General features: G+C 42.5%; 2 protein-coding genes across 7 annotated transcripts in view; one reads left to right on the forward strand and one right to left on the reverse strand.

Moving 5' to 3' along the window:
• Positions 1-4,093, forward strand: part of DENND4A (DENN domain containing 4A) — a 127,742-nt gene extending 123,649 nt beyond the window's left edge. For 5 of the 6 annotated variants that reach the window (XM_064267383.1, XM_064267382.1, XM_064267386.1 and 2 more), the window contains one exon: positions 1,611-4,093. In XM_064267383.1, the coding sequence (XP_064123453.1) occupies positions 1,611-1,747 (137 nt within the window). In that variant the 3' untranslated portion in view covers positions 1,748-4,093. Of the gene's footprint in view, positions 1-66; positions 239-1,610 lie in introns of all 6 variants that reach the window. The other variant, XR_010317418.1, reaches the window with a different exon arrangement.
• Positions 4,094-5,700: 1,607 nt separating this feature from the next.
• Positions 5,701-15,796, reverse strand: part of SLC24A1 (solute carrier family 24 member 1) — a 34,188-nt gene continuing 24,092 nt past the window's right edge. Inside the window, exons 6-9 of the mRNA XM_023558354.2 lie at positions 11,415-11,960; positions 10,609-10,698; positions 9,555-9,721; positions 5,701-8,577 (exon numbers count right to left, since the gene is read on the reverse strand). Coding sequence (XP_023414122.2) covers positions 8,328-8,577; positions 9,555-9,721; positions 10,609-10,698; positions 11,415-11,960 — 1,053 coding nt within the window. The 3' untranslated portion in view covers positions 5,701-8,327. The remainder of the gene's footprint in view (positions 8,578-9,554; positions 9,722-10,608; positions 10,699-11,414; positions 11,961-15,796) is intronic.

The raw sequence follows: 15,796 nt of genomic DNA on the forward strand, positions 1-15,796 counted from the left end.
CAAGACAATCTACAGATTTAATGCAATCCCTATCAAAATTCCAACTCCTTTTTTTTTTTTTTACAGAAATGGACAAGCTGATCCTAAAATTCATATGGAATTGCAAGAAACCCAGACTAGCTGAACAATCTTGATAAGGAAGAACAAAGTTGGAGGACTCAGGGATCCTGGTTTCAAAAACTATTACAAAGCTGCAATAATCAGAACAGTATCATACTGGCCAAAGATAAACATATAGGTCAGTGGAATAAAACTGAGAGTTGAGAAATAAGCCCATACATTTCTGGCCAGTTAATTTTGACAAGGATGCCAAGACCATTCAATGGGGGAAAGAATCGTTTCTTTCAATAAATGTTGCTGGGACAACTGGATGGCCACATGGAAATGAATGAATTTAGACTTCTGCCTCATACCATATACAAACATTAACTCAAAATAGATCAAAGAACTAAATGTAAGAGCTAAATGAAATAAAGCTTATAGAAAAAAAAAAAGGTATAAATGTTAATGGCCTTGGATTAGGCAGTGGTTTCTTAGATATACACCAAAAGCACAAGCAACAAAAGAAAAAATAGATAATAGACATCATCAAAATTAGAGACGTGTGTGTCAGAAGACACTGTCAAGAAAGTGAAAAGAAACCCACAGAATGGAAGAAGATACTAGCAAATCACATCTGATAAAGGTTCTGTATTCAGAGTATATAAAATACTCTTACAACTCAACAGTAAAAACAAATAATCCAATTTAAAAATAGGCAAAGGATTTGTATAGACATTTCTCCAAAGAACATGTACAGATGGAAAGTAAGTATATGAAATGATGCTCACTGTCAGTAGTCATTAGGGAAGGCAAGTTAAAACAACAGTGCGCTATCACTTCATGCCCTCTGGGACGCCTATTTAAAAAAAAAATGGAAAATAACAAGTGTTGGCGAAGATGTGGGGAAATCGGAACTCTCGTTTGTTACTGATGGAAGCCTAAAACGGTACAGCCGCTGTGGAAAACCGTTTGACAGTTCCTCAGAATGTTAAACGTACAGTTACTGTGTGACCTCTCAGTTCCACTCTTAGGTACATACCCGAGAGAATCAAAAACATGCAAAACTTATGCATGAATGTTCATGATAAGCAAAAGGTAGGAACAGCCCAAATGTCTGTCAGCAGATAAACGGATAAACAAAATGTGATATATTTGTACAGCGGAATATTATTCAGCCATAAAAAGGAATGAAAACATTTTTGTTAATCTTGGTGGAAAATGCCATTATTTATTCTTACTTCTTTTATTATTTATGGCATATTAAAAGCTAGGTACAAAAAAAAGCCTGTGTCATATTTGGTGGGTTTTAACATCTTTATTTGATAATAGTAAAAATTGGCATTTTACAACTTGTTAAGTTTCACTGATCTATGCAGTCTGGCTCTCAAATTCTGTGGACTCGGAGGTTCCCCCTCCCGCTCTGAAATTCTGTGGTTCTCTGCATAGCAGGAATGATCGAGAGATTCTTTCTTGGCCTCTAGTTTCGTGGTTCTATAGTACTATAGAAATTTGATTGTTGACAACATCAGACGTAAATTTTTTTATGTCTTCTCTATGAATTTTTGCAGATGTATTTGATAAAGAGTACAAGATGGCATACGATCGTCTCACACCTAGTCAAGTCAAAAGTACACACAACTGCGATAGACCACCAAGTACTGGGGTGATGGAATGTCGAAAAACCTTCGGAGAACCTTATCTTTAAGATGTGCGTGTGTGTGAGTGAGTGTGTGTATGTATGCATTCAATATGTATTGTATAGTCAGTGTGTAAAATAACACTTTTAGACGCTAAAACTTTTTCTTCAATTTTTGAAAATACATTTGTAAATGGTTCAGAAGGCCCGGATACCTTTGTATATGTACAGAATGTTTTCAGAAGAAGAATAGTAACAAATGGGGAGAGAGCCACTTTGTTTCTCATTTCTTGTTCTTTTGCCTTTAAATCCCCTTAATAAGTAATTAAGTATTTTTGTTATGAGGAAATCTGTAAACAAAATTAGTTGCCATAAAATTACTTTTACGGTTTCTCTTGGAAGAGACAGATTGAAAAATCATGTCTGGAACCTAAACAGAAATGTAAGATCAGAGTATCCCCTGTTTTCATAGACTATTCAAATGTTTTAGCCATAAAGTTGTATTATACATATTTTAAATTGTTTATAGTAAGTTGCTATTTTTTTAATTTTTAAACTTAATATAGCAAATATAAAATTAAGTACTTATTTTCCTTGTCTGCTGCTATTTGAAGTACTTGGTTCAGCTGCAGATCTTTGTATATAAATATATATATATATATTTTTTTTTTTAATTTGGGAGAATGATCCAAAAATGTCAGTGCTAATGTCCACGTTGCCCTAGGATTGCATGTTAGTGTCATTGCCTGACCACAGTGAGTCATGTGAAGGGTGGCATGCACGCCCAGACCGACTCATTGATCCTCATGAAAGGGGAGCCAGAGAGGGCCCAGGTCTGCATCTGCAAAACCAGGCTCAACAAACCATGATTCAGAATTTTCTCTTGCTAATATATATATACTGTATACAGGGAAAATAGCTTACAAAGCCAAATATCAATTTAAATTTTAGTATTCTACATGAAAATGTATTTTTGGAAATGTCAGGCAATTGACCCTAACCTAAATTTTACCCTTATTTTAAGACTTAAATTATTGGGTACGATGCAAGTTATACTACAGAATATTTCCCCGGAATATGACCTACTGAGGTATTCTGTTAATACTATATATAAAAATTCAAAATATTTTTACAAAAGTAGAAAAATAGTACTCTCTAAAAGTATAATAGCCAGATAGAATTTCCCATATTGAGGAATTTGGCTTTTTCGACAAGCCTTCAGAATCTGAAGTTTGTGGAATCTAAAACCCAGAAGTAGCCAGAAATCAGACAATAAATTGAATGTTTAAGTACCATGAGTATAAAAAAGACTAGAATACGTTTTTAGTCCCATTATTTCTGCTGTCACTGTCTTTGGGTAGCTTCTGATAGAGAAAATTATATCCTCTGGCTGTGAGAACTATAAATTTTCAGGATGTGTATATGTACCTTCACACACACTGTCATTAATGAAGGAGCTCTGTAGCCAATTTCAAAGAAGAAATAAAAGGATGATCCCAAATTAGGTGTGTAAAGCCAGCAGAGTCCACAGCACGTTCAGATGCAGAAAGCCACCTTTAGCATTCACACCAGTAGTGAATAGCACCAAGCTGAAACGTTTCACAGCTTTCTACCCTGGGAAACAATGGAGAGTTTAAAAATGTAAAACTGTCAGCTCAGTTTGGGGCTGAACTTGCTTACTTGAAAAATCTGGTGCTATGCACACGTATCTGCCTCCCTTTTGTAAATACCACCCCAGTTTTACCCTCCTTCCTATCCCATCCAAACTTCATATTCTAATCCAGTCTTCTGTTCTCGAAATTATTTGAAAGTTGTCAAATGAGAAAAATATTTGATAGGTGAAGCTTTTGGCATTGTTGGTAAATAGCCTTCCAAACAGGATTCTGGGGTTATGTTACCTTTGTTCCTTCCCCTGTAAGTAAGCAGTTTTTGCTATTGTTTATCTTTTCTTTAATTCGAGAACTATATAGGAAACACAGATTATTGATTTCAAATATCTGACCAAAAAGGAGTGAGTTAAAGCCCATTCTTTATGGTTCAAACTCATTTGGAAAGTGAATGTAATCCCCCCGCCACCCCCCCAAAAAAAAACTGGGTTTCTGTTTTGGGGTGAAGTTTTGTTTTCCCTACTTTTAATCCCCAGGGAATATTATTTGCATAAATTTAGTCGTTAAAAATAAAACTTAAAAACATGCATAGAAAATGGTACACCCTGCTTAGAAGAAAATATGGATCATCCTTTGAAATAACTATACAAACTTCTCTTCAGTTTTCTCTGTTGACCGTATATTTTGGAGAATCATGGCCAATCATGTTGGAGAGAAATGCTCTTTCACTCTCTTATTTCTTGTTCTCTTATTCTTAGTTTTGTTTATATGTTTAAATTGTTGAAAATAAACCATGCTGTGTGCTGGTGTAATGTGTTCACTACTTCCTCCATTATGTTTTGAATGTCACACATTAATATTCTGCATCATATTTCAAATACTCAACTCTCCCTCCTGTTGCCAGATAGGGAACCTTGTAGCTCTTTATCTTCTGATTTTTGGTTTTTTTTTTTTTTTTCCTGATTTTTGGGAGCTTTTTTTCTTGCTTTAAAACTAAACACCACCATCTTATTTTCTTATAAGGTTTTCTAATATGTATTCCCATTTTCTTAATACAGGGAAGTGGCCCCTGAAAGTGCCATTTCAACATTTTAGGTGATAAATACTTGTTTTTACTTTATGCTGGTAATTACTATGATACATTAGTACAGTTAGCAAGTGTTAGCCTGCTGTTTATAGAAGTTAGGTTGTGTTTCTAAATACCTTGTAAGTATATGGCGCAAAAATACCCATTTGTTTGGTGATGTGCCACAGTCCAGCTTTATTTCTCCCACTAGTACTTGAAAGCTGTTATTGGGCTGTTTATCTTAGACCAGCAAGGAAAAGAGCAAGCTGTCTTTTTTAGAGGGCTGTCGGCCCTTCTGCCATTTAGCGTGCTGTGCCCGTTCCTGCTTAGATACAAGGCTGAGCTTTATTTCAGAATCAAACTCTTTAGCTTAGCAGCTGCCTCCCAGTTCACCTTGACATCCTTGGTACATGGTGTCTTGTCATCCCGTCCTACTGCCCTCTTCCTCTGGCCTCAAGGTGAGCACATTTGCTGGCTTAGTTATTGATGTTTACAAAATCATCAATGCACAGATTAATGTAGGAATTTTTACTCCGATTCACTAAGTCCACGTACATGTGCTTGTACTCTGAGATGTTAACACACTCTTCTGATCCAGGTACTGCTGCATCCCCACAGTTGCTGTTCATTTGGCTGGCTCCCTCCTTTTGTGTTTAAAGATTTTCTTTTCAAATGTAGCACTGTTACAAAACCACTGGAGCAGCTGACGGAAGTCTGTCAGTGAAATTCTTCAGGTTTTGCTCCTCATCACAGGGCCGGGCCTGAAGACCAGAAGTGTGCCTTTGGTCATGCAGGAAGGCTTAGACCAGGTCTCCATGCCAGGCTCTAGCAGTGCCCCACGGATGGGCAGCTCTGCCTCTGAGCCATCTCTTGGTACCTTTCATGGCTACCAGTGTCTGAACACATTGCCAGTTGCACCTGCAGGGGGCCCCTCCCACAAAAAAAGATCAGAATCAAGTGTATTCCTGGGTACATAAGTCCTGCCCATGTATCCTTCAGGCTGTGCCCTAAATGTAAAATTCCAATTCCTGCTCCCTTTGGTACCCAATCTTTAAATAAAGGCTAAGTCTGATATAGGCAGTGTCATAAAAAACTAAGCCTATAATTTGATAAACCATTTTCACATTTCTTGATGAAAGTGTAATATAATGTGCAAAATATATAGGAACCCTTTAAACACACCAGTTTGCAACAATTTGGAATCTGTCCCTTTTTTCTGATACTGTATAGAATCTTAACCCTTTAAGTCAGGAAGAGTTTCACATTTTTTAGAAGTCTGGGCCAAATCTATTACCAGGGCCACCAGGGACATGCAGCTCTGGGGGGATAAAGGAGGAGTCGCCCATGCATCTGCCTTCTTTCAGTTCAGATGCCCACATGGTTCAGGTCAGACTTTCTAAACTGAATGAATGGCCTAGAATTTGTCCCAGGCAACTACAGAGATTGTTTTGCCTATTAAATGAGAAAACCATCTGAATATTATCTTGACATTTTAAGATGATCCTTTACCTCAAAACAACATCATTTTAATAAGTTATAGTAGGTTTATAAGTGTATGACAAAAATTTTCATTCCCAAACATAACAAATTAATCTCTTCGATGTGACATAAGTTTCCATCTCCCTGAAATCTTCTTGTCTTTGTTCACCACTGAATTCCTGCTCACCCATCAAGACCCAGCTTTCATTTTATGTACTTGTCCCTTTCTGTCATAGTGTAAAGTGATCAGAACTTCCTTTCTAGGCAAAAAGAAATGGTAGAAATTCAGCTAACTGATTGGGAAAAGGATGTTAGATCATCAGAGTTGGCTTTAATCATTAAAAGGAGTCCTGGTAGCTTAGTGGGTGAGTGTTCAGCTGCTAACTCTGCAGGAAAAAGATGTGGCAGTCGTCTTCCATAAAGATGACAGCCTTGGAAACCCTATGGGGCACTTCTACTCTGTCTTGTAGGGTCACTATGAGTTGGAATCAATTCCATGGCAACAGGTTTGGTTTTGGGGGGTTTTTAATCATTAAATGAATTTTCAGCACTTTATCATTACTGAACATTTCACTGTCCATCACTCCTCACTCAGCTGGTCTGGGGCAGAGTGTCAGATCCTGGGCTGTGAGGAGGCAGTATGTCTCCAGGACAAGCTGGAATTGGCTGCAGACACCAGTTGCCAGCCAGAGTTTTAGTATCGGAATCTCGCGTCCACAGGCCTTGTTCTCTCCTCTCCTCCTGCTCTTAGGCAACGGCATGGGGGACCTAGGCGTGCAATAGCATCAGAAATGAGGATAACAAATGTATGAAAGTGGAATTTAAACGTGGTTCCATATCCTTCATCAGCCTTCTCTTGAGCATTCTGACCAAGAAAACCTAACACCAGGGATGAGTTCATCCCTGTTGGTAAAGTAATAGACCAACGAGACTGGCAATTTATTGAATTTTAACAAAAATTATTTCCAAAGAATAGGAGAATCCTAGGCTAGTGAGGCCCTTACTTAAATTAACTAGCTGATTTTAAAAGACGAATTCTGATTTAAAAGATGAATTCTGACTTGAAAGCCTCACTGTGTTCCCACTGGGACCAAAGTTCTCCAAACACCTTAGCGCTTCAACACTAAAAGCTTTTTTTCTTTTTTTTTTTTTTCCTGTCACATCACACCTGTCCTGCTGTCTTCCAGTCTTCGGTGAATCATTTCTCAGGTTTGTATTAAAGCCATATTTACCATCGCAGTCTGCTGTCACCTGGCCTCCAACCCAAGTGACGTAACTTGTGGGTTTCATTGCTAGTGAGTTCCTAATATGCTGCTGTTAAAAGCAGCAAGCAGTGGTATTTAATATAAAAGCACGTGAAATTCCTCATAAAATGTTTAAATAACAACACAGTTTTTAAAAACACAAATGTCCTTCACACTAACTACCTTGGGAGGTCTCAACACCCTTTTCCTACCACGTTGTCGTTGCATTGGGCATTTTGGAATTTTCTCCTTTGTAATTGCCTTAAGATCCACTTGTAAACCAGGCAAGAAAATCGGTCTCCTTGCTTATAGTCTTACCTAGGTTGACATTAAAAACTGCCTTGCTCCACTAGATCGTCTACCTTATCAATCTGATTGAGCTTGATTGACTTTGGACTCTTTAAAATTACTTCCCTTCTCACAAGTGGGAAGAGCTGTCACTGCTGGAGTGGCAGGACCAGGACAGCTCCATTAGAAGTCTAATCCCTCAGGGTGACCACTTGATGGAGACAACATTAACTTGGATTTTCTAATAAGTACATATTTTTTAATTGCCCCTCGAGTCGTTTTCCTCTCCTCATCTCCACTCCTTCAAGGACAATCATAAACGTTCATTTCTCGGACTGCTTCCTGTTTTAATTTCCCATTTCACATATGCAGCAGGAAGAGCTAATATCCGTTTAAGCTAGAAGATACTGGTACACATTTTACTGGATGGGGATGTGGCATGCTAATAGATTCCTGTTATACTTCCTTTTTTCCTGTAGCCTTAGCTTCTTAAACTCACCAACAACTGAACCTGTAGTGCAAATTGCAACATGTGCTTGGGGCAGGGGCCAGGGGGCGAGATGTAGACCATGTCTGCACCTTCTGGGTCAGCGGCTCTTCAGGAATGACTGAGGGACAGGGAGCAAAAGAGCTTGTCTTACTGCTGCTGTGCCAGTCCCAGCCCTCAGCCCCAATTATCTCGCATTTAGAAAACCCTGTGGCTGCAGGGGTCCTCTGCTGGCCCCCACGTAATGGAGGTCTGCATCAGTCAGGGAGGAACCCCACCCCTCCAGAGGGGAGGTCCTTCATCCACCATGAGCCGCCAGATGTTTCCAAGGAGAAAGTGCAGTCCCCGATCACGTTCACATCAGAGGCTCTGGGCCACTGTCCGGGATCGTGTTCTTTCGCTGAAGTTAACAAGAAATGCATGAACTTCGGGCATGGTCTTCTGCCCTACATCCACTGTGAACAACAGTTGGTCTGACTCAGACAGATACAGGACAGGATATGATTCGGTCTTCTAACATCACACTGACTATCAGGAACACGAAGTAAAGGAGGAACATTATCAAGCCCAGGATCTTGTTCATTCTCCATTTGCATGATGCGATCGAAGTGATCACAAATAGGAGCATGAGAAAAAGCAAAACAATTGCACAAAACAAACCATTGCTGCTCACTGGAACAGGCAGTAATCCATTGACAAGAGAGAAAAGCAACCAAGGAACGGGCAAGCTGCAAGATTGAAGAAACAATGTGAATATTCTGAATATATATAATAATTCCATATACTTAAATGGTAAAGCACTTTTTTTTTACACACACACACGACCTATGAAGTAGACATCAGAAATTATTAGCCCCGTTTCACAGATGAGGAAACTGAGGTTCAAGGAAACTAAATTGCTTGGCTAAGAACTCACAGCTAATAACTGGGGAAAAAAAAATTTTTTTTTTTTTTTAAAGGCTAGATTAAATGAAACTATCTGGGTCTGAACTCTCTTATCTGCACACTTTATGACTTCTACCTGACTAACCAAGATTTTTACGGTAAGGCCTGGCTCAGGATAACATCCCTTTAAATTCTGATCAAAGCTCCCTCTCCTATGCCCTTTTCACCCCCTCCCAGTCACCCCTAACCACTCTCTCCTCCCATAAACACATAGAAAAATTCAAACTAAAGGAATCAAGGCCACCACGCAAATCCAGGACACAACTGAGAAAATGAAAGTGGCCCAGCTGCTCTGCTCCAACAAGGTGGGGAGGAGTCTGTAAAGGATTGGGCAAGGGAAGATGTGGCATTTGCTTGTTTATGCCAAGTGCTCTTGAGAGCTTCTGAGCTGGCAAGGGAGGAAGGAGACAGGAGGAGGAGTCTTAGAAAGTGAGATTGAGTCATTGCTCCTTTGAACCCCAGCCCTGGAGGTCAGCAGCAGAGCATTTGACTGTCTATGGTCAAGGAATTGAATGGACTTCATTTTCAATTCATCTGTAAATTCCAGTCAGCTACATTTCAGGCAGCATTTTAGTTCTGTTATCCCATCTGGCTGGGATGAGTGAAGGAAAGTACTTTGTTGCCTTGTAGAAACTAATGGTATAAATGCCCTTTTATCCCCTGCATAATAAGTGAAGCAGAAAACTGGTGAACAGAGCCAACACGCTGGTTTCTAGTCATTCATTCTAAATATGCCTTGGGAAGTAGCTTTGCCACTCACCCCACAGTGATGTCAAATATGTTACTGCCCACAGAGCTTGACACGGCCATGTCTCCTAGGCCTTTCCGAGCGACGATCACACTGGTGATGAGGTCAGGAATTGACGTGCCTGCTGCTAGGATTGTCAAGCCCATAATCTCTTCAGAAATCCCCACCGTTTCACCAACCTGGTAAACAGCGACAGTAATGAGAAACCATGGCAACAACAGTTCAGAAACCGAAGGCTCTTCAAAGCACTAGCCTCGTGCTACTTTGTACAGGCACAGCACCTTTCCAGGACCTGGATACTCTCCCTCAGTCTGAGGGAGGGAGAGCGATGGGTGGACTGACAGCGGGGAGATGGGCCCCAGAGAGAGAGAATGGGGCACCTGCCCAAAACTGCAGAGAACCCATCTGTGACATCGGCTGTACTCTTCTTACTGTTATTCCAACTACATGACCACCACCCAAAAGAACTGCCCCTCCAAAATTCTCTTCATGTCAGCGTTTTCATTTCCAGAAATGGGAACCTGCCGTGTGCCAGGAATTAGGAGGCTGGTGATGGCTGTATGAACAGCACAGCACATCCCTGCCCGCGGCCTAGTGACAGAGAGAGGCTTGTCAACAGCAATCCAGCTCTGTGCTGAGGTGCTCGGGTAGAACAGAAAGGCCGTGGGTGCTCAGAGGACAACTGATTGAGTCTGCAGGGAGGTTGTGGGGTAGGAGCGCCAGAGAGAAGCCCCTGCTGAGCCGACTCTAGGACAGTGTTTAGGATTTCACCAGGGTGGAAAGAGTGGGGGATCTATGGCAGAGGAAGCAGGGAATAAGGCTGGGAACGGTCAGCTAGGACCAGGTCGTGCAGAACTTCCTATGCCTTCTGCAGTGAGAATATAAGTCACACTTGGAAAGCACCACATTCGTTGGGATAAAAAGTCTATTTTTAAGCTTTTATAATGTACAGGCTGTACAAATTTCACTTGGTCTTTCCCATTCCCCGGGGACTGGAAATACATCGTGAAGGGGGAAAATTCTTGGGATGTGCTAATGCCGAGTGTAGTTCCTGCTGTCCACTCACCTGGTGAGCCCACCACACCATAAGGTATGAGAACATGGCTATCCACATGATGGATCCCAGGAAGGTGAGAACAAAAAACTTCCTAGACTCCTGATGGAAAATTTGAAAAGAGAAGTAAGTTGCAGAGGCTAAAGTTCTTTGGCCTTTGACGAAGCCCCCAGGTCAGTGGTGAGGTCCAATGGGGGCATGATGGAGAGGATCCAGAGACATTTGAGAGGAGGGTTCTGTCTCCAGGGAGGACCTTGGCATGAATGGGAAAGAGTGGGGGCAGGGGCCCACAGGGAGCATCCAGCTGGGAGGGTGGGTAGGGAATAGCCAAACGGAACCGCTCTTTGCTGCCTTGGAACCAGACCAGTCTAGGTGTTTAGTTTGTTTTCTGCAACCTCCCAGGCCCCTCTCCAGACCCAGAGGCAGAGTATGAACTGCCCTTGGGTGAGGTTGGTTAGGCAGACCTTCCCTACAGATAGGAATGTTGAGTAGAAAGAGCAGTTAGCACCTTGGGTTTGCAAAATATCCCTGTGAAACTTGGAGCCATCATTCCCATATTAAATTCAAGAAACTGAGAAAGAGACTATGTCCACACTCCTTGTTGTGGTGGAAATAAGCATACTTGAGGTCTAGGGACTCCCAGGCCCAGGGGCATGTCCCCCAGGCATGAGGTCCCCTTCAGGGCTGCAATTCCATCCCAGATTCCCGCCAAGCTGGTTTGCCCTGACCTTTCCCTCTTGAGTGTGAGCCCTGGGTGTCTGTAGGCCCCAGCAGCCTTCCCGGGGATAGACAGCCTCAGTGCAGCTGGGCACACTCACCAGCCTCCGGACGTCAGGCACCGTCAGCCACAGCGGGAGAACAATGGGCAGGAGGAAGAGGTAGAAGGCCTGCTTCTGCCAGGTCTTGGGCCATTCCAGTGACAGAGGCTCCTCATTTTTCTCCCCCTCTTCCTCTTCTTCCTCCTCCTCCTCCTCATCACTTTCACTATCATCTCCATCACCTCCCTCATCACCCTCTGCACCTTTCTCATCACCTTGATTTTCAGCATTGGATTCCTGGCCTTCAGCTTCACCTTCATCACCTTTCATTTCACCATCTTCTCCTCCTGCCTGAATTTCACCTTCACCTTCATTGTCTCCTTTTCCTTCTGCTTCGACTTCACCTTCACCTTCATCGTCTCCTTTTCCTTCTGCTTCGACTTCACCTTCACCTTCATTGTCTCCTTTTCCTTCTGCTTCGACTTCACCTTCACCTTCGAGTTGAGTTTCACCTCCACTTTGCTCTCCAGTTTCACCTTCACCGGGAGCTTCAACCTCTCCACCTGTCATTTCACCTGTGCTCTTGGCTTCAGCCACATCTCCTTCCTGCAAACCAAAACCAACAGATTAATGTGTGATAAGTACTCTCTTTAGTTAGTTCTCTCCCATTTTTATTGCTGTTGTTCGGGGGGATGTATCTGAAAACTGAATATGAGGAGAATACTTGTGCAATCATTCAGCAAAATTCCCTCTTTGACATTCCTACCCAGTGGTCATCCAGCCCTTATTTGGTGATTTCCAGGAATGGAGAACCACCACCTAAGCAGCTTCTGTCATGTCTGACAGCTCCGATTGGTTTGAAGTCCATGTTTACATCGAGTTTCTACCCCTTGTGTTTAGGTTTACTCTTTGGAGCCACACAGAACATGTCTAATCACTCTCCCATGAAATAGCTCTCTCTTCTAAATGAGACACCCCCAGGTCATTCTATTATTGCCCCATGTCATGGCCCAGAGCTTCCTCACCACCTTGGTGAACTCATCCTAACTAGTTCATATTCCGTGAGGAGACCTCCAGAACTGAACACAGAAATCTGTACGGTGTGAAACAGGACTATCACCTCCCTTGTCTTAGATACTATGCTTCCATTAATGTTGCCTAATATGGCATGATATCTTTTGATGGTCACATCACATTTCTGATCTACTAAAACTTTTAAAATTATTTTCTTATATGAATTACCTTATATAAATGAAATAATGATTATGATAATACCTATTTATTGAGGGTTTTTATGTGCCAGGCTGCACTCTAAAAAGTTTAATAATACTAACAGCTAGTGCTTACTAAGTTCCATGAGTCAACTCTCTCATGCTATAGAATTATACCCATCTTATAGATGCAGAAACTAGGGTATAGAAGCTAAATAACCTGCCCATGGCCCACACAGTTTGTAAGTGATAAAGTTGGGATTTGAACATGGGTAGTCCAACTCTCAGCCTCTTAACCACTAAGGTATCTCATTTTGTAAATGCAAGGACTTAATGAGATCTCTGGTTCTCAAACCTGTTAACCTGGGGATCTTATCAGGAATACAGATTTCCTGGCTCCACCTGGCCCAACTGAGTTAGGATCTTTGGGAGTGGAAGCCAGGAGTTTGTATTTTAACATTTTCACAAGCGCTAATAATACATCTGCCTGCATACCAGTGTTTGGGAACCATGGGCTGACCCCATGCATTCTAAAAGCTATTGAGTCTGAGGTTCCTCGGATGAAGCACCCAACTAACCTATAACAACATGCTCGTCCAGTCCTTTGAACAAATGACCTGAGCTGGGTGCTCATAGAGTAAGTCTGTCCTCTGAAACAAATTTCATGGTGTAAGCAAGCCCTCCCCCCAAGGTGGTTCAGTGACTCTCAACCCTGCTGCTTATTAAAATCACCTGGATGCTCTTAAGAAAAATTGATGCCCAAGTGCCCACCCAGATACTCTGACTTAACTGGTTGAGAGTGAGGCCTGGGCATTTTTCCCTTTTTTATTGCGGTAAATATCTGGGCATTTTTTTAAGTTTCCCCAATTATTCTAATATGCAACTGGGGTTGAGAACCCTTGGTGAAGAAGCCAAATATTAAGTTAGCTTGTCCAGAGCAAAGAAGAGTGAAGAAAACCAAAGACTCAAGGAAAGCATTAATCCAAAGGACTAATGGACTACATGAACCACAGCCTCCACTAGCCTGAAACCAGAAGAACTAGATGGTGCCCAGCTACCACTACCAACTGCTCTGGAATCACAATAGTAGGTCATGTGCAGAGTAGGAGAAAAATGTAGAACAAAATTCAAATTCATGAATAAGACCAGATTTACTGGTCTGGCAGAGACTGGCAGAACCCCCAAGACTATAACCCTTAGACACCCTTCAAACTTGGACTGTAATCACTCTCGGAGATTACATTATAGCCATACAATAGACAGGCCTATAAAATGAACGATAGCACCAATGAGGAATGTACACTCAGAAAAATCAAGTATATGAGACTTAAAGGGCACCATTTGCCCAAAAGCAAAGTTCAGAAGGAAGATGGGGGCAGGAAAGCTGGGCGAATGGACACGGGTACCCAGGGAGGAAGTGGGGAGAGTGCTGACACATTCAGTGATTTGCAACCAATGTCACGAAACAAGCTATGTAAAAATTGATGAGTGGGAAACCAATTTTCTCTAAACTTTCACCCAAACCACAATAAAATGACAAATCACTTAAATCGATAGGTATGAGAGTATCTATCCAGCCTGCACACTCTTCTCTGAGAATGCCACCCCTAGTAGCCCCAGCTCAACAGCGTCTCTCTTCTTCCATGTTGAAGCCAAGGCATCCATCTCTCCCTGCCACAGCTGACTTGATTCAGGCTGGATCTGATCCATGCCTGGGTTGAACAGATTCTGTCTCTTCTGAGACTGGGACTGAGTCACTGGTTGATGGCCATGTGGACTAGAGGACTGTGGTGGTGGTGTGGGGTTATGTGTGCTAATAAGGAAACGAATGGAGCCAGGCTGCCCAGAGAGGTTGAATGATAGAGCCTACGCAGATGGAGAAAGGGATGGCAGGCCGACACCATCAGGCTCACAGATACCTTTTCAGGCCTGGGCCCAGCTCCTCATGAGGCCAAGCTTCACTTTCTGCCCTGGAATTCCAGGAGATAACCCCTGTATTTATCCTTTTAATCCCTTTTACTTGAGCTGGCTGTAAAGGGCCTACTCGGGACACTCATGATCCCATGAAGATATCTTAGACACTGAACCCAAAGTTGCTGGATCAAGGATGGGGTGGAAACTGGAAACTGCATGCTTCTTTACTGTCAGTCACCTAACCCTAATTGGGCACAACCACGTGCCAGCCACGTGCTTCTCTCTGCAGGGGTGACAGAGTTGACTTGGATTCTGCTTTCAGGAATCTCACCACTTAGCAGGGGAACCAAGTTGTTGTGAGCCATCAAGTAGACTGTGACTCTAGCAATTCTAAAGGACAGAGTAGAACTGCCCCATAGGGTTTCCAAGGCTGTAACCTTCAGGGAAGCAGACTGCCACATCTTTCTTCTGCAGAGCGGCAGGTGGGTTCAAACCACTGACCTATCAGCAGCTGACCACTTTAACCACTGCGCGACCCGAGCTCCTGAGGGGAACTAAGAGAAACTCATGAATAGAGTACAAGAAAGGCAGTGATAAGCACCCTGAGAGAGGTTCAGAATACCACAGGCATTTGGGTGGGGGATCAGAGAAGGCTTCATGGCAAAGAGGTGTTTACTCAGGGCCTGGAGGGTGGGTGAGATTAGGATCTATAAAGAGAGAGGGGAAAAAGGCAACCTAAAAAAACAAATCGAACTGTTGCCATTGAGTGGATTCCAACTCATAGCAACAGAACAGCAACCATGTGAGCCAAGTCATGGAAGCAGAAAAGCATGGAGACATGCTTTTACCTGGAGCACCGTAGAAGAAAGAGGTGGTGGGTCTGAAGAGACAGGTCAGTGTCAGGTCTCAGAAGGCCTGTGTACCAGACCAAGGAGCCTGGGCCAGGAGCTGCAGGCAACCGGGAGCCTTGGAAGGTTGCAAAGTCTTTACCCAGCTCCACTCCCACCCGCATTTCAAGCTACCTGGCTCACTGTCCCCTGGCAGCTTGCAGACCGCTAACAATGTTTCCTGATGTTTTTAGAGCATGTGACAGCTCACAGCACGTCCTCATTCATGGTAATGCATTCGTCCTACGGTGTCATAGTGAATGAGCGGGCCCCGTGGGTATTTGTATTTTTAAAATGATCTTCCGAGAAAAGGCAATACTTTTCCCAGAATAACAAATCTCAATGGGATTTCAGACTTCAGGGAGGAAGTATTTTGGATCAACAGGTCCTTCCTAGGGCCTCTCAAACCCCTCCATTCGTGCAGAGGGCA

Source organism: Loxodonta africana, chromosome 13, assembly GCF_030014295.1.
Source record: "Loxodonta africana isolate mLoxAfr1 chromosome 13, mLoxAfr1.hap2, whole genome shotgun sequence".
NCBI lineage: Eukaryota > Metazoa > Chordata > Mammalia > Proboscidea > Elephantidae > Loxodonta > Loxodonta africana.